The sequence below is a fragment of the Vipera ursinii genome, assembly GCF_947247035.1.
Source record: "Vipera ursinii genome assembly, chromosome: Z".
NCBI classification, from domain to species: Eukaryota; Metazoa; Chordata; class Lepidosauria; order Squamata; family Viperidae; genus Vipera; species Vipera ursinii.
Window position 1 is genome coordinate 70,442,086 of NC_139517.1, and position 19,837 is coordinate 70,461,922.

At 37.3% G+C, this 19,837-nt stretch overlaps 1 protein-coding gene across 1 annotated transcript in view; it reads left to right on the plus strand.

Annotated features, from left to right (window-relative positions):
• The window catches only part of TBX20 (T-box transcription factor 20), a gene marked incomplete at both ends in the record, with an annotated part of 57,486 nt that extends 39,790 nt beyond the window's left edge, over positions 1 to 17,696 (plus strand). The window contains 2 exons of the mRNA XM_083379087.1: positions 11,755 to 11,867; positions 17,356 to 17,696. Of these exons, the coding sequence (XP_083235213.1) occupies positions 11,755 to 11,867; positions 17,356 to 17,696 (454 nt within the window). The remainder of the gene's footprint in view (positions 1 to 11,754; positions 11,868 to 17,355) is intronic.
• Positions 17,697 to 19,837: the final 2,141 nt, after the last annotated feature.

The following is a 19,837-nucleotide window of genomic DNA, read 5'->3' on the forward strand; positions in this document are numbered from 1 at the left end:
CAGTTCTAGGCCTTCAGCTGGGTTTTATAAAACCTTTTCGCTTTAGGCCTCCAACACTGTGTGCAAAAAAAAGTTCAATCAATCAATCAATTTCAACTTCTTGTGGGGAAAAAAAAGATCTCGCAAAGTTGGAATTGATTGATTGAACTTTTTAGTCCCACCCACTCTGCCATTACCACTGCAGCCATGCCCACCCAATGGGCCACGCCCACCCAATGGGCACTTGGTCTCTAAAAGGTTCGCCATCACTGTTCTAGCCACTTCAAAAGCTGCAAGAGGCTTCCAGTTTTCCACTCATGTGTTGTACTCATGTAAAAACTGTTTTGGATAACAAACTAGAGGCATTGAAAGATGTTTTATATGCATAGCACCTACCCCAAAACATTGAGCTACTGAACTTCCAGAAGCTGTGTTTTTCAGTGAAACCGGTCTATCAGAGAAACCTGGTCTACCCAACTATGGGACGGAGCATACTGCTTCTGCTTCTGCCTTTCAGTCCCAATCTTTCACAGGCAGTCACTTCTAAATTTAATACTAAATTTAAATTTAACACATTTCCAGAAGCTATTTTGAGGAGAAGTAACATAATAGCTTTCTTTAAAAATAAAAGGGGTGAATTCATGCAACAGTTTTGAATCTGAGCTTAGATACTTTTCTTAAATATTGTTGAATCCTTCTGCATCATGCACATTCATAAAAAGTTCATATTTTCTTGATGTCTTAATTGAATCTAGGAATTAGCTAAGAAGCAGTGATTGTTCCTTTTATTGTGTAGATTTTAAACATGACAATATAGAACAAAACCAAATCTTATAAGGTAATGTTTTCAGTTGCAGCCAAAGTTATCACAAAATCTTATATGAGCATTCTTTAAAATCTATAATATACTTAAAATATAATCTTTTTCTGAACCATATTTTTGGATTGTTGAATAGTAGTTTCAGATTGTTTCAAACAATTGTTTCTGCTTTACAGAAATAGACCAGTCAAGATCTTTATTTCAGTGACTACATAAATAGAATTGCTTTCACCTACGTCCTTCAGCTTCTAATGAAGATAAGCAACTAGCTAGAAGCCTCTGCTATTTTTCCCAAAATCTTCAATGAGTATATAATTTTAGAGGCAATAACATAAAAATTGTTTTTAAATGCAGACTACAAATAAATTCCCAATAATTACTCTGAAATAAATCTAACATAGATTATTTAATTTATTTATTTACGGTCCAAGACTAAGTCACAGAATTTAAAATACTGCTTACCATTAATACATGTACAGTAGATATGTAAAAGGAAGAAACCTTATAAAAACTTTTCCCTGAAAATATCAAATGTTTCTATAAGCTAAAGCTATAAATTAAAAAAAAGCTATTGGCTTCAAAACACCCATGTATTGATTATTTAATACTTCAATCTCCCTGTGATGAGTGGAATTTATCATACTTAATTTTAATATTCAGCTAAAATAGATCTTACTGAAAAACAATCCATAAATCTAACAAATAGGATGTCAATGCTGCTAACATCGGATGTTCTTGCTTTGACAAAAAATGAAGAAGCACCTATTTCATATTTCTACTTGTGTATCACTTTTAAAGTTAGTTGGAGAAGGGAGGGGGATGAGAAATTAGTTAGACATAAACAATAGTAGCGGAATAGTTTCAAGGTTGAATGTAACAAGAGACAATAAGTAAGAACTGGGGGGGTTACACTAAGGATGGAGAACTAACCCTTCAAACTAATTGGAGAATGTGATTAATGACAGCAACGAAAGGAAGAGAATTGTGTTTAATATTATTGTGCTAAGGGGAGTGGAATTCAGATTCCAGCTTCTCACAAGCATTGCCGATGTTATAGGGCTCTAATAAAAGACTTTTAAGGTAAACAATGCCTCAGAGTTCTTTGAAGAGCTCATCCGTGGGAAACTTGACATAGGACACAGTAGGAAAGATCTTTTCTGTGCATATATTATATGCAGTAAAAGCAATGGATTACAACTTCAATACATTCCTTGAATGATGGCCCTTGAGGACAATCTGCAGAGTTAATAAGGTCTCCAATGCTACATTTACAAACAAGCAATATTATCAATTTCACTTAAATGACTTAGCAAAGATTGTTAGCAGATTGACTCCCCACCTTGGAAACTAGATGTTTAAGTTGCCCCTGTAATCAGAAAAATCAATCTTATGAATAAGTTTCCTAAGGCAAAAACTCTTTGTTATCAATTGTTTGGAACATTAGCTTGTTTTCTTTGCTATGCAAAACATCCTGCAGAACTCTTATTAATCATAAGCAGTGAGACTTTGGGTTGACCTAAATAGTGTGAATGTGGGACAAAGCTTCATATTTAATTTCCAGATATTTAAGTCTGCTTCCCCCCCCCTAACTAGCCTTTAGGGAGGGAAGCAAATCAGATCAATTGATCTTTAGAGACCCAAAGAAATTAAATTAGGCTGGAGTCAGTTACTGCACTAAACCATCTAGTAATTGGATTGCTCCTTGTAACTGATTGAAAACAGCTTCCATCTGCAGCAATATAGGCTGGGCTTCCATACAACAAATCTGAGAGAAAAACACATCTTTTTATGACATGATGACAGACATTGCACTTTTCTAGCTTAATTGAATATGGTTTTATAAATACATGACTCTAACAATTTCAACTGTGTCATTTCAAATTTACAGTCTCAGTCAGACCTTAATTTAAAGTAAGGCTCCACTTTGGAATTTTTGAAACATATTGTCAATATCAGGGCTTAATTATGGACTACTTCAAATAATGATGAAAAGAAAGAAAGTACTCATCAATATCTCCAGAAACCTTCCTCTTTATTAGTGAATACAGTATATTTAACAGATTAAGATAAGCTCCCATAGAGAGGATCTGCTCACAATATACAAAACAGATTTTTGGTTTTACCTGTAAAGTTGGATAAAACACTGATTTCTGTTCAGTGCTAGGTAGCATTTTGCCTAGCAAATGCTAGGCAAAGCAGGTGGTGCTTGTCTCATGGGGTTTTTTGGCAGAATTACTTCATATGAATGCTTAAAGAGTACTTAGGATTTATGATAATGATTGCAAATTTTATGTTCTTTAAAGAAATTATTTAATTTATTAATTTGATCCCAAACTCACAGTGGCAAATAACAACAAGCAAAGAAAAGAGAATCAAAGGTTGAGAAACATTTTTATTATTTCTATTTTTTTAAATATTCTGTAACATTGTATATTCCATTCTCAGTAAAAATAATATATCCAAATTAATTATTTATAATTCTCTATTTGCATCCATATATACAGTATTTCTTCTTTATTTAATTAAATTAAACATTATAACAGATATGCTTCATGAAAAAACTTCAGGTTTGGAATCCTCTATACCCTATCAACATATGGGAATAAATAAACTTTCTGAAGTAGAATTTTTTTCCATTTTTCTTCTAAAGAGTTGTTTTTCACCTATTCAATAGAATAACACATAGAAAAGTAATACAATTTTTATCATAGTTACCTTTTTTGAATTAGATCTAATTTTCCCCCATCAAGCTATATTTTTAAGAATTGCAAACGAAACCACAGAAGAATCGATTTGTCTGAAATAGACTTGTGTAATTGTTTGCTATTGGAATATCTAAAGATGAATATTCATGGTGCTTTGAAGAACTGCTGATTTTGAAGGGGAGCTTATAAATCACAAATCCAGATTTAGCAAAATATACTTTAATATTGCTATCTCACCAAATTCCAATAATTAATATTTTCAGGATTCTTTCAATGGATTTGATAGTAGATAAGCATATTATTCACAATACAAATTCAAGCAAGTTTCTTTAACTTGAATCAAGAACCTGCCCCTCCTCGTTCTTTCATTTAGTCCATGATCTGCACCCAAAGTTCCATAGTCAGAATAAATGATAAAGGACCTTATAGGATGGCCTTATAGAACTAACACCCAGAAATGATGTCCTTATCATCATGGGGGATTGGAATGCTAAAGTAGGAAGCCAAAAGATAACTGGAATAACAGGCAAGTTTGGCCTTGGAGTACAAAATGAAGCAGGGCACAGGCTGATAGAATTTTGTCAACAGAATACGATGGTCATAGCAAACACTCTTTTCCAACAACCCAAGAGACGGCTTTACACATGGACATCACCAGACGGTCAACACAGAAATCAGATTGACTATATGCTCTGCAGCCAAAGATGGAGAAGCTCTATACAGTCAGTAAAAACAAGACCAGGAGCTGACTGTGGCTCAGACCATGAGCTTCTCCTTGCAAAGTTTAGGCTTAAATTAAAGAAAGTAGGGAAAAGCGCTAGGCCAGTCAGGTATGAATTAAATCATATTCCTGTTGAATATACAGTAGAGGTGACAAATAGATTTAAGGAATTAGATCTGATAGACAGAGTGCCTGAAGAACTATGGACAGAGGTTCGCAACATTGTACAACAGGTAGCAACCAAAACCATCCCAAAGAAAAAGAAATGCAAGAAAGCAAAATGGCTGTCTGAGGAAGCTTTGCAAATAGCTGAGGAAAGGAGGGAAGCGAAAGGCAAGGGAGAAAAAGAAAGATATGCCCAATTGAATGCAGAATTCCAAAGAATAGCTAGAAGAGATAAGAATGCCTTCTTAAATGAACAATGCAAAGAAATAGAAGAAAACAATAGAATAGGGAGGACCAGAGATCTTTTCAAGAAAATTGGAGAGATGAAAGGAACGTTTCATGCAAAAATGGGCATGATAAAGGACCAAAATGGCAGGGACCTAACAGAGGCAGAAGAGATTAAGAAGAGGTGGCAAAATTACACAGAAGAATTATACAAGAATGAGCTTAACATCCCTGATAATCACAATGAGGTGGTCACTGACCTCGAGCCAGACATCCTAGAATGTGAAGTGAAGTGGGCCTTAGAAAAGCTGAGCAACAACAAAGCTAGTGGAGGTGACAGTATTCCAGCTGAGCTATTCAAAATCTTAAAAGACGATGCAGTAAAAGTGCTACACTCAATTTGCCAGCAAATTTGGAAAACTCAACAGTGGCCACAGGATTGGAAAAGATCAGTTTACATTCCAATTCCAAAGAAAGGCAGTGCCAAAGAATGTTCAAACTATCGCACCATTGCACTCATTTCTCATGCTAGTAAAGTTATGCTTAAAATTCTACAAGCTAGACTCCAGCAGTATGTGGATCGAGAACTACCAGAAGTACAGGCAGGATTTCGAAGAGGCAGAGGAACTAGAGATCAAATTGCTAACATACGCTGGATCATGGAGAAAGCTAGAGAGTTCCAGAAAAACATCTACTTCTGCTTCATTGACTATGCTAAAGCCTTTGATTGTGTGGATCATAACAAACTGTGGCAAGTCCTTAAAGAGATGGGCATACCAGACCATCTTATTTGTCTCTTGAGAAATCTATATGCGGGCCAAGAAGCAACAGTGAGAACTGGACACGGAACCACTGATTGGTTCAAAATTGGGAAAGGAGTCCGGCAAGGCTGTATACTGTCGCCTTGCCTATTTAACTTATATGCAGAGCACATCATGAGAAAGGCAGGGCTAGATGAATCAAAAGTTGGAATTAAGATTGCCGGAAGAAACATCAACAACCTAAGATATGCAGATGATACCACTCTAATGGCAGAAAGTGAAGAAGAACTAAAGAGCCTGGTGTTGCGGGTGAAGAAGGAGAGTGCAAAACTTGGGTTGAAACTAAACATTAAGAAAACCAAGATCATGGCATCTGGCCCTCTCAATTCCTGGCAAATAGATGGGGAAGAAATGGAGGTAGTGACAGATTTTATTTTCCTTGGCTCCAAGATCACTGCAGATGGGGACTGTAGCCAAGAAATTAAAAGACGCTTGCTCCTTGGGAGGAAAGCCATGGCAAATCTAGACAGCACACTAAAAAGCAGAGACATCACCCTGTCAACAAAAATCCGTATAGTCAAGGCTATGGTCTTCCCAGTTGCAATGTATGGCAGTGAAAGCTGGACCATAAGAAAGGCTGAGCGCCAAAGAATTGAAGCCTTTGAACTATGGTGCTGGAGAAGACTCCTGCGAGTTCCTTGGACTGCAAGGCGATCAAACCGGTCAGTCCTAGAGGAGATCAACCCTGACTGCTCTTTAGAAGGCCAGATCCTGAAGCTAAAACTCAAATACTTTGGCCACCTAATGAGAAGGAAGGACTCACTGGAGAAGAGCCTAATGCTGGGAAAGATTGAGGGCAATAGAAGAAGGGGACGACAGAGAATGAGGTGGCTGGATGGAGTCACTGAAGCAGTAGGCGTGAGCTTAGATGGACTCCAGAAGATGGTAGAGGACAGGAAGGCCTGGAGGAACATTGTCCATAGGGTCGCGATGGGTCGGACACGACTTCGCAACTAACAACAACAAGGATGGCCTGGTTTTACTCCTGTATAGGGATAGGAATTCAAATTATTTATCCCCATAATCATAGATACATTAAAAATTAGATTGAATTGATATGCCTTTAACACATCTTTCAGATAAATACAGTTTACCAAATGGAAGCACTTATAGATATATAAACTATAGAGACATAGTTCTCCCAAGTTGGAGAATTATGTTCAAAACATCCAAATTAGTGTGACAATATACATAGCAGGTAGAAAAACATTTGGTAAGTATGTCTGTGGAAATTCTCAACCATCCAGGACCTGGTTGTCCCAAAGATGCTTTTCAAAAGTATCTTTGAAGCCAGGATTGAAGAAGCTTCTTGGATGAGAACCAAAATGTTTTCAAGGAAAAAACAAAGAAAGTCCAGATGACTTTTGAAAAGCACCTTTGGGACATTTGGTCAGTATAATAATTTTCTATATTTATCTCTCTTACATTGATAGTCAGAAATGAATTAAAGAGGTCCATTAGGCCAGGAATAGAACAGTATAACTCACCAATTTATGATTTCCAGAATAAAGATTTTTCCCCAGCCTTGGCAAAATTATCTTTTGTCGCTTCATTATTGTTAATCTGAAATAAAGGTGTATTTCTCATTTTCCATATCCATATCTGTGATTATAAAACTAAGATTGAATTATTTTTTTTGTTGCAATGAAACATGGAAAGCTCAGAGCAGCTTTAAAAATTGCTCACCGCTTTCTAATCTGGCCATGAAGCTTATATCAAAACAAAGTGGGGGGGGGGGAGCTGGAAATGAAATGAAGAAAAGGATCATTCCTCTGAACTGATTTTCTTCGGGCATAAATCTCAACAAGGGGAAACATCTCACTGTGTGTGTCCACTGTGGAGCAACCATGGCATAGTCTGTGTGCTGGAACTCTGTGTATACTGTATTGCAGAAGATATACAGAATCGTGCAGTAAAAACTACAAAGTCTATCAGTCAGTGGAGGAAAGGTCTATTGCTTTAAAGTATTGCTTTAAATTGGTGGTATTGCCACAATGTATCTTTTGATAAAAATGGAATTAAATGTTAAAGGCACGGGATTCTGATTATAAACAAGCTTAATGATTTTCTGAGATTGAAGAATGTGCCATTGACATATTTTTAGGACATAGAATTATAACAGCAGATATATTTACATGTTGGCAATTTATATTTTTTTATATTTATTTATAAAAGATACCAGTGTACTAGTAACCTGTTACAGCAGAATCATGTAATTCAAGTCCTGTATAGTCCTTGTTTCATGAAAACTGATGGCGGATCAATGATGATTTCATGATTAAATATTTGGAGGAGACTGTAGAAATTGGAGGGATTTGGTTCCCATTTGCAAATAATTGATATTAAAATTGAGTACTGAGGTACTGAATTTAAATATATTATTTAAATAGTATAATTAAAACAAAGTGTGTATATTTCTACAAATATATAATGTGTATTAATTCATTATGCATGTAAATTCATGTTTTTAATCCCATTATTCCAAAGCATATTCATTGCTCAGGCCACCTTACTCAAGGAGGTGGGTTGTAAATTGCTGAGAAGATATTTGGTATGATTCAATGATAGCTGGATATTTGACCTAGTGACAGGCGTAATGTTCACATGACATGTGTAACCAGGTTATGCAAAGTCTTAGCAGTAACAGTTGCTCAATATGCTTTGTTAGTATTAACCTTTGTTTAGCACTTCATGGGTTGGAAGAGGATGTGAATCTAGTTCAGTTGCTTAGTTGGTGGAAAAGGTAATAACTATGTCGAGAATGTTGCATGAAAGCAGCCAATGTACCTGATGTAAGGACTAACGTGCTAAAATTGATGAACTCTAAATTCTTTGGCCAACATAAGTTTAATAATTCATTTTCTAAAGCTGCTTCTTCTCTTGTTCCTTTTGCTTGTCTCGTTTTACTAGAAACAATAGAAACAATAATTCATATCCATGATGTAACCAATGCAGTTTTTCTCTTTTTCTTTCTACAATAAGATCTTCTGGAGATAACTCCAAAATAGCTAGTCTTTAATCACTTAAAAAGGCAATAATTCAATTATAGTATCCTCTGAGTAGCAATTGCCATTGCCTTTGTGTTCATTTCCAGTCCCTGCAAGTAAATTACTTCGATAAGATTCTCTGTCCATTCTTTACTCACATTTGTTCTACAGAGACTGCATATAAAATATTAGCAATATTACAAGGACAAAACAATTCTGTGCTTTAGTTAGGAACAGAGGAGGGGGGGTTCATTGTAATTATATATTGTACCCCTTTTTTATGCTGAACACCACACTAAATGCACTATTTTTTGTGCCATGCTGACATCAATGGGCATGAGCAATGAAGATATCTGCTGAACACCAGATTTAAATAGCATTGGTTAACTGGATTATCTAGGATGGCACAAATAGACCATTGTGCATCAGCTCAGATTGTCTTTGGGGAATCTTGCTAGCTAAAATAGTTTTGTTCATAAAAAGATCAACTCAGTAAATAATTCCTGCTTCTTAAAAGTTGTCATTATAACTACCATTTTCCACCTGGTCTTAATTCATTATCCTGTTGGATTCATTTCCTTCACTCTCAGTTATTAATAGTTTCAGGAATACTTTTGCCCATTAGAGCTTGTTTGATAATATGAATTATACGGCGAACAAAAAAGCCACCTTAAGCAGTACATAATACTGTGCTTACCTTAAGTCAAAAGATTATTTAAATTCATGAGAGCTTAACATTGCAGGAAGTGTATCTATTTATCCATCCATTTATCTATATCTATCTATCTATCTATCTATCTATCTATCTATCTATCTATCTATCTATCTATCATCTATCTATCTATCTATCTATCTATCTATCTATATATATATATATACAATTTCAACTTGTTAGGTTTTGTAGCTTAGGCATAAATGTTTGTCATAAAAACGTCTCTCTTCTAAGATGGTATCTGATTTTTTAAAATTAAAAATGCTACAGAAAATAATCAGGTTTTAATAAAATGTAGTGCCAAATAAGAGGAAGCACCATTTCAATCTAATTCAAAATGGACAGAAATATGTGATCTTTCAGCTGCTGCTGCACCTGAAATCTCAGCAGTCTGCAAATGTGAAGATGAAAGGCACTGCAGTTCAGCAAAAACTCACCTCATGATTGATACACAAATAGGGGTTCTTTATGCATATTTATTCAGAAGTTAACTGTCCCATATTTATCTGAAGCAGGTTCTTCCTCACACAGTAGTTCTTACTCTTAAATAAATATGCATCTTATGGCCTGCCTTAGGCCACAAGGCTGCAATATTATGTGGTATTTGTGTTCATCAGTACTTAGTTAAAACTAAATTATGACAGTTTTTGTTTCTGAGACAAAGCAAAATTCAATCCTTTTAGGTCCAGTTCAGTTTGCAGTTATCTAAGTCCAATAAACCAATAGGCACCAAGGACAAAACTGTGGCACATGTAATTATGAGCAGGTCTCCTTATGCTTGTTATGTAATACCTCTCTTCTCTATAAGCTGCTGTGATCATCATGAGGTTTCCAATTCAAAGTGCTGATTATTACTTATAAAGACCTGGGGGGCATATAGTCTAGTTGTACCTGCAATTGTCCATCTCCATTGGTTTTTGTCCAGCCTGTACAATCTGACAAAATTGCTATACTGTGGATCTCATCAATTAAACATGTCATCTACTGAGGCCTTGGAAGTGTGTCTTCTCTACTGCAGCACTCTAGAACATTATCTCTGTGGAGATTTGAACTGTTCTAACCTTGCCATAAATGAGCCTTAAAAATCTGGTGCTCTTCCCAGGTGCTGGGCCAAGATAATTGCTGGAGCTTTTAGATTAGACATAGCATGGAAAAGATGTTTTTTGTTGTTCCCACTAATTTCCTCTAGTCTTTTTAGATGCATTTATGTCCCACTGTAGGCCACTCATATTTATTTTGGAGTCATTTGGCCCTAGAAATGTGTTTTATAAATTAAGTAATTAAACACTAAAATCCCTTTACTATTTCTCTCCATAAATTAATACTAATAATGTCTGAGATAACTAATATTTTGCTGCCATTCCCTGATGAAACTTTAGATGTGAACTTTTCAAAGTACTTGATGATGTAAATCTTCATATTGTATTCTTGCTGTCATCTAGTAGTTGTCTGGATTTATTTCACCCAGTACCTGTAGCTCTTTCAGGAAGATTTGATATCACGTGTTAATGTGATATTAATGCATAACCTGGAACATCAAGTTATTGATTCTTATGATGCTGTTTTCTGAGCTATTACATTTCTCTATTTTTATTTAGCATATGGCATCTAAACAGATCATGCAATCACTGATATACATATTTTGTTTAAATAAAGCATCAACACATTTTAATAAAGACTTTTTAAAAATAATCATTTTTTTAAAAAAAGCTTTTTGATGAATGGATACTCAATATAAAAAATATAATGAATGCAAAATTTATAAACCAACAGCATAGTTGATATTCTCATCTTAACAAAGCAGAGAAACAAAGCAATAACAATGTTTTGCAGTTGTACTAGAACTGTCAGGTATTCAGAGACCTTCACATAATAAATCAGAGGATACTGTATGTCATCATTATAATCCTGTATTAAACAGATAGAATGACTGAGGTAAAGAGAATGAGAGAGACATATAGAGACAGAGACAAAGAAGAATTGCCAATGGCTGTTTAGTGAGTTCATGGCAGTAGTTAAATTTGAAGTTCAGATTTCTAACTATGTTTCATGGCCATTACCACAGCTATTAAATTGTAATAGCTGAGCATTAGGAGAACATGAATGGAAAAGATTCCTTGGAAGCTAGTTCTTCTTCCAATTCAGCACAGTACCACTCCCACAGACTGTTAGTTCCAGCTAAAAGATTGCTGTTTGTTCCACAATGCACTATATTTTTATTTTGCAACCACAATGACTAATATTTTAAACATAGTTAAAATAGTTAAAAGAAAGTAGCAGGCACAGACAACTTCAGCAAACTATAATCTTTGGTTTGAGACACTGATCACATGTACAAACTTAATGCATTGTTTTCCTACATCAGAAGAACAGTCATTATGAACATTTTAGTATAGGTTGGTGTAATATGAAATTACAAAGTAGGAAATTCAGAAAGATATTTTTGAAAGTGCCCTTAATAGGAATATGGAATAACATTATTTATTTTATGTCATGTTAATTACATGCATGCAGTACACAGTTAAATTCCAATAACATGACCATTTGAGCAGTAACTGATTGTGCAAAGGTAAATTTTTAGTTGGTATAATACTTAGCATGCTGGGTTTTTTTTTACAGAGAAAGTGTAGAGAGTCTTATACAAAAGCATTCCTATGCTCGATCCCCCATCAGAACCTATGGAGGAGAAGATGAAATTCTGGGAGATGATAACCAAACAACACAAAGCCGAGGTAAGAGGAAGTAAGCCTGAAGTAATCCTCAAAGAAACTGCATTTGGAAAATAGAGGCATATCCCACCTCCACCCCGCTTCAGCAATGTTGCATCTCTTTGAATGTAATATCACTTAGTCATTTATTTGAATTCATGTCCTACCACTATCTACTTTTTATATCAATTCAATAGCAGACTATTTAGACAGAGTCAAATATTATACCTGTAAGCTATCAAATAATGCATAGCAAGCCTCATATTGGCAATTACACATTCATTCAGTCATATAGGTAGATGACACAGTTTAGAAGATGAAGAGGGTCTTTTGTAAGTTCTTGTTACTGCATCTTAATTTTAATAAAATGAATACTTCATATTTATGTTTGCTCAAAAGTAAAAAAAGATTGATTCATAGATATGTGCAGCTAAACACATCAATGTTGTGTTTCAAATATCAATAGGTGATATGTTTTAAATATCAACAAGTCCAAGGGAGCATATTTCCTTTTTCATCTTTGTTGTTGTTAGTTACAAAGTCACGTCTGACCCATCGCAACCCCATGGACAACGTTCCTCCAGGCCTTTCTGTCCTCTACCATCTTCTGGAGTCCATTTAGGCTCACGCCTACTGCTTCAGTGACTCCATCCAGCCACCTCATTCTCTGTCGTCCCTTTCTTCTATTGCCCTCAATCTTTCCCAGCATTAGGCTCTTCTCCAGTGAGTCCTTCCTTCTCATTAGGTGGCCAAAGTATTTGAGTTTCAGGATCTGGCCTTCTAAAGAGCAGTCAGGGTTGATCTCCTCTAGGCCTGACTGGTTTGATCGCCTTGCAGTCCAAGGGACTCGCAGCACCATAGTTCAAAGGCCTCAATTCTTCGGTGCTCAGCCTTTCTTATGGTCCAACTTTCACAGCCATACATTGAAACTGGGAAGACTATACGCACCTTGACTATACGCACTTTTGTTGACAGGGTGATGTCTCTGCTTTTTAGTATGCTGTCTAGATTTGCCATAGCTTTCCTCCCCAGGAGTGTCTTTTAATTTCATGGCTGCAGTCCTCATCTGTGGTGATGTTGGAGCCCAGGAAAATAAAATCTGTCACTACCTCCATTTTTTCTCCATCTATTTGCCAAGAATTGAGGGGGCCAGATGTCATGATCTTGGTTTTCTTAATGTTGACTTTCGAGCCCACTTTTGCACTCTCTTTCTTCACCCGCATCAAGAGGCTCTTTAGTTCCTCTTCACTTTCTGCCATTAGAGTGGTATCATCTGCATATATGATATTTCTCCCGGCAATCCTAATTCCAACTTTTGATTCATCTAGCCCTGCCTTTCTCATGATGTGCTCTGCATATAAGTTAAATAGGCAGGGCAACAGTATACAGCCTTGCCGGACTCCTTTCCCAATGTTGAACCAATCAGTGGTTCTGTGTCCAGTTCTCACTGTTGCTTCTTGACACACATATAGGTTTCTCAAAAGACAAATAAGATGGTCTGGTACTCCCATCTCTTTACGAACTTGCCACAATTTGTTGTGATCCACACAATCAAAGGCTTTAGCATAGTCAATGAAGCAGAACTAGATGTTTTTCTAAAACTCTCTAGCTTTCTCCATGATCCAGCGTATGTTGGCAATTTGATCTCTAGTTCTTCTGCCTCTTCGAAATCCTGCCTGTACTTCTGGAAGTTCTCGATCCACATACTGCTGAAGTTTAGCTTGTAGATTTTAAGCATAACTTTATTAGCATGTGAAATGAAAGCAATGGTGCGATAGTTAGAAACTGACCTTTTCCAATCCTGTGGCCACTGTTGAGTTTTCCAAATTTGCTGGCAAATTGAGTGTAGCACTTTTACTGCATTGTCTTTTAAGATTTTGAATAGCTCAGCTGGAATACTGTCACCTCCACTGTTGTTGCTCAGATTTCCTAAGGCCCATTTCACTTCACATTCTAGGATGTCTGGCTCAGGGTCAGTGACCACCCAATCGGGTTATCTGGGATGTTAAGCTCATTCTTGTATAGTTCTTCTGTGTAGTTTTGCCACCTCTTCTTAATCTCTTCTGCCTCTGTTAGGTCCTTGCCATTTTGGTCCTTTATCATGTCCATCTTTGCATGAAACGTTCCCTTCATCTCTCCAATTTTCTTGAAGAGATCTCTGGTCCTCCCTATTCTATTGTTTTCTTCTATTTATTTGCATTGTTCATTTAAGAAGGCATTCTTATCTCTTTTAGCTATTCTCTGGAATTTTGCATTCAATTGGGTGTATCTTTCTTTTCTTGCCTTTCACTCCCCTTCTTTCCTCAGCTATTTGCAAAGCTTCCTCAGACAGCCATTTTGCATTCTTGCATTTCTTTTTCTTTGGGATGGTTTTGGTTGCTAAATGTTGTACAATGTTGCGAACCTCTGTCCATAGTTCTTCAGGCACTCTATCAGATCTAATTCCTTAAATCTATTTGTCACCTCTACTGTATATTCATCAGGGATATGATTTAGTTCATACCTGAGTGGCCTAGTGCTTTCCCCTATTTTCTTCAATTTAAGCCTAAATTTTGCAACAAGAAGCTCATGATCTGAGCCACAGTCAGCTCCTGGTCTTGTTTTTACTGACTGTATAGAACTTCTCCATTTTTGGCTGCAGAGCACATAGTCAATCTGATTTCTGTGTTGACCATCTGGTGATGTCCATGTGTAGAGTTGTCTATGGATTGTTGGAAAAGAGTGTTTGCTATGACCATCGTATTCTCTTGACAAAATTCTGTCAGCCTGTACCCTGCTTCATTTTGTATTCCAAAGCCAAACTTGCCTGTTATTCCAGTTATCTTTTGGCTTCGTAGTTTAGCATTCCAATCCCCCATGATGATAAGGACATCATTTTTTGGTGTTAGTTCTATAAGGTGCTGTAGGGCTTCATGGAGCCGGTCAATTTCATCCTCTTCAGCACCAGTGGTTGGGGCATAGACTTGGACTAATTGAATGGTTTGCCTTGGATTCAAAGTAAGATCATTCTGTCATTTTGAGGATTGTATCCCAGTATTGCTTTTCCTACTCTTTTATTGACTATGAAGGCTACTCCATTTCTTTTGAGGGATTCTTGCCCACAGAAGTATACCTGATGGCCATCTGAATTAAATTCACCCATTCTTGTCCATCTTAGTTTGCTGATTCCTAAGATGTCTATGTTCAGTCTTGTCATCTCTTGTTTGACCATGTCCATCTTGCCTTGATACATGGATCTTATATTCCAGGTTCCTATGGAGAGTAAATCTTTACAGCATCAGACTTTCCTTTCACCACCAGATTCATCCACAGCTGAGCGTCCTTTTGGCTTTGGCCCAGTAACTTCATTCTTTGTGGCGCTACTAGTACTAGTCCTCTGCTCTTCCCTAATAGCATATTGGACACCTTCCGACCTGAGGGGTTCATCTTCCAGCGTCATATCTTTTTGCCTTTTGGTACTGTCCATGGGGTTTCATGGCAAAGCTATTGGAGTGGGTTGCCATTTCCTTTTCCAGTGGATCACATTTTGTCAGAACTCTCTGCTATGACCTGTGCATCCTGGGGGGTCCTGCATGGCATAGCTCATAGCTTTGTTGAGTTACACAAGCTCCTTCGCTGCAACAAGGCAGTACTCCATAAAGGGGTTTTTCATCTTATGCTTCCCCAAATTGCAAGGAGCATATAAGTTAACTGTCTTTGTTCAGTTAAGAGAATTTAAGAGCCGTGGTGGCGTAATGGTTAGAATGCAGCACTGCAGGCTAACTCACTGCTCACTCCAGGAGTTTGATCCTGACTGTTTCAAGATTGACTCAGCCTTCTATCCTTCAACTGTTGGTAAAATGAGGATCCAGATTGTTGGGTACAATATGCTGACTCTGTAAACAGCTTACAGTGGTCTGGAAAGCACTATGTTTAATTAATCTTGGGCATTGATTTTTATACATTTAACATTCTTAAATATGTATTTTAAAGGAAGCTGTTCAAATGGTCTTATCCCAACCTAGAGACACAGATTACTATTTTTAATAATTAAAATTTATAATTTTGTCCAAAAAGTAGGGTTTAACCTTAATTTTCTATGAGGAGTTGGACTATAAGCTTCAGCAATAAACATATTTTCCCATCTGATTGTACTTACAAAATTGCAGAATCTTTGTAATATTTTGCTTATGGCATTCTATGCTTTATAATACTATATCTATTGCATTCTACCATCAACAGACCAATGGTAGATTCAGAAAGATTCCTTATTCTAGGAGAATCTGTTCTCTCTGGTTTTGCAGAGAATCATGTAGCTGGTTAATAGTTTCTCTCCTTAAAAAATTTCCATGGATGACTAAATAAATTTCTGCCCATATTTCTCTATGACTATGAATCAGCAACAATGTTTGAGGTGCTTAACTTTTCTGAAGTAGCTTGTAGAATAGCTGATTTTTCCCTTGATAACTTTAACCGCCCATCTTAATATTGACTAAAGTTAACAATAAGTTGTGAGTGTTGGTTTTTTAACCCTTCCTTCCTTCCTCCCTCCCTCCCTCCCTCCCTTCCTTCCTTCCTTCCTTCCTTCCTTCCTTCCTTCCTTCCTTCCTTCCTTCCTTCCTTCCTTCCCTCCTTCCTTCTAATTTGTTTTTTGGTTAATCCATTACATTGTCAGTGAACATATTTGCCTGGTAAGCAAGTTCAAAATAGTTATTAGAAAGCCAGAATATGTGCTAGCTTCATTGGAGGTTGTCAGAAAAGGATGGAGATCTATGAAAATATATTCGATTTCTATATACAGAGAAAACATAGATCGCTTTGTCTGAACTTATCCACCGGTCTGTTTGCTTTCCTATTTGGATTTCCATATGCTCATAACCCTGATTCCCCAGCATAATCAAGCCTTATTTTCTGTTATGCAGGAAAACATTCTGGGGAAAATGACCTATATGTCTCTAGAATTGCCTGGGGCAATATGGGTTCTAAAATGCCATATGCATTGCTCATGGTTAAAACCTCTAATATAGTAGCATGGGTCTGATATTTTCCATTTTCTACACATACTGTAATCTTCTGGGATGTATGTGTTGCAGATAAATCTTTGGGTACTGTTATATAAGGATGCACAAGGACACAATAGTACCTAGAATTCTCAAATGACACTTTCCCCCCCAAATCAGATAATTTATACTTCCAAATGCTTTTAAATGTGACTATTGGTAACATCCAACAGATTCTTTGGTTCCTGTTCAAATGAATGCTGTCTAGATTAGTTGCACTGGCTTTGATTCTTAAGAATAGACCTGTGGATTAATCTCCTGGGGTGATTCATTATGCTTTTATACTGCAGTTATCTTCTGTGAACTGCCTGATATGCAGTTGCTACTTCAGGAACATGCTGTATGCTGGCATCTGGCAATGTTTTTCTTTTGCTCTCAAAGCTTACTTAGAGTTGCTGTGATAGCTGTGTTATAAACATGACACAACTTCTTTGAATCCCCTAAAGGTTTATATTGCTTCTCCTTGTTTGCAGGATCAGCTTTTACCACATCTGATAATTTGTCCCTCAGTTCCTGGGTCTCATCCTCTTCCAGTTTTCCTGGATTTCAACATCCACAGTCCTTGACTACTCTTGGTTCTAGCAGTGCCTCAATAGCCACTCCAATTCCTCACCCAATTCAAGGATCACTGCCTCCATTTAGCCGTCTTGGAATGCCTTTGACACCTTCTGCCATTGCTAGCTCAATGCAAGGAAGTGGGCCCACATTCCCATCTTTTCATATGCCCAGATACCACCATTATTTTCAGCAAGGGCCTTATGCAGCAATTCAGGGACTACGCCATTCTTCTACAGTGATGACGCCTTTTGTATAACTGACCCCAAGCCAAAGAGAGGCAATATTAGGCCCATAAGAATGATGGATATACAGTATTGCAAAGATCTGAGAAGAAACATTGTAAGAATTCAAGAGAAAACCAGCCTGCGTGTGACATGATGAAGGAATTAAAGTTACATGAAAAACGTGCTAATCAGAGTGGTTGGGAAGTCTAAACCTAATGTTGCCAAATGGATTCTGAATGTAACAAGGTTTCCAACTAATTGCCATATTATGTGAAAGTGCATCAGAGCCACTAGATAAAAGCCTGTGTTAATGCAATAGTATATAGCTGTGCTGTCCCAAAGATGCTTTTTCACGAGGTAACTGGACTCTGTTTTGTTTTGTTTTTTGAAGACATTTCATTTCTCATCCAAGAAGTTTCTTCAGCTCTGACTGGACGGTGGAGAATGGAAGGATTTATACTCCTTGCAGACAGCTGGTCATTTGCTTTCTTTTAGAGAGCCATTGAAGCCACCTGGAGGTTTATCTGTGTTGTCACCTGAATAATGCAAATGAGTATAGAGCCTTCTTGGAACTGTTGAAAGGACTGTGTTGTAGACTGGAGATAAATGATGTCGTATCCCTCCTCCTTTGTTGAGACAGGGCTGTTCAATTTTGACATAAATGGACTTTTTGATCCCTCTTTCAAACCAGTGGTCCTCTCTGTCCAAAATGTGGATTTTGCAATCCATCTGCATTTAAAAGACAAAGGCCACTCTTTTGAAGATAGCAAAGTCCACATTTTGGACAGAGAGGACCGCTGGTTTGAAAGAGGGTTCAAAGAGGCCATTTATGTCAAAACTGAACAAAAAGAGAGGGAGGGATCTGACATCATCTCTCTCCAGGCTACAACACAGTCCTTTCAACAGTTCGAAGAAGATTCCACACCCATTTATGCCACTCAGGTAACCCTGAAGACACAGGTAAGTCTCCAGGTAGCTTTAACAACTCTCTAAAAGAATGGAAATGACCTGCTGTCTGCAAGGAGTATAAATCTTTCCATTACCCACCATCCAATCAGAGCTGAAGAAGCTTCTTGGATGAGAAGTAAAACATCTTCAAAGAAAAACAAGAAAGTCCAGTTGCCTCCTGAAAAAGCACCTTTGGGACAACCATGACCTGGATGACTGAGAATCTCCATGGACATATAGCTATGCTGTTTCTAGATTTCCTTCTCAACAAAGGCAAAAGAGGCAATATTGGTGTAGTAATTTAAGGGGGGTGGGGAAATGAGCATATTTAGTCATTGCAGTTCTCTCTAGAAGAAACAGAAGGAAATGTTAATCAGCATTATCCTCTCCCTTCTTTTTAATTCCTTAAATATCAATTCCTAATTAGATGGAGGCGACAAATCACTGGAATTCCTTCTACAGAATAGAATAGAGCTGGAAGGGACCTTGGAGGTCTTCTAGTCCAGCCTGCCGCATAAGCAGGAGAACCTACACTATCTCAGACAGGTGATTGTCTAGTCTCTTCTTAAAGATCTCCAGTGATGGGACGCCCACAATTTCTGGGGGTAGGCTGTTGATTGTCCTCACTGTTAGGAACTTTCTCCTTAGATCCAGGTTGCTTCTCTCCTTGATCAGTTTCCAACCATTGTTTCTTGTCCTTCCCTCTGGTGCTCTGGTGAACAACCTGACCCTTGCTGCCTTGTGGTAGCCCCTCAGATACTGAAACACTGCTATCAGGTCTCCCCTATTTCTTTTTTTCTTTAGACTAGCCAAACCCAAGTCCCGCAGCCGTTCTTTGTACGTTTTAGCCTCCAGGCATTTGACATCCTAGTTGCTCTTCTCTGAATTTTTTCCAAATTTGCAACATATTTTTTGTGATATCGTGACCAGAATTGGCTGCAGTATTCCAGATGTGGTCTTACTAGGGCTTTGTAAAGCGGTACTAGTACTTTGCGTGATCTTGATTCTATGCCTCTCTTTATACAAACCAGGATTGTATTAGCTTTTTTGGTTGCTGCTGCACACTGCTGGCTCATAGTCAAATAATCGTCCACTAGGACTCCAAGGTCCCTCTCACAGTCACTGTTTTTAAGCCAGCTCTCATCCAATCTGTATTTGTGCCTTTGGTTTTTCCTGCCTGAGTGTAGGATTTGCTTTTCTCCACATTGAAACTCATTTTGTTGGA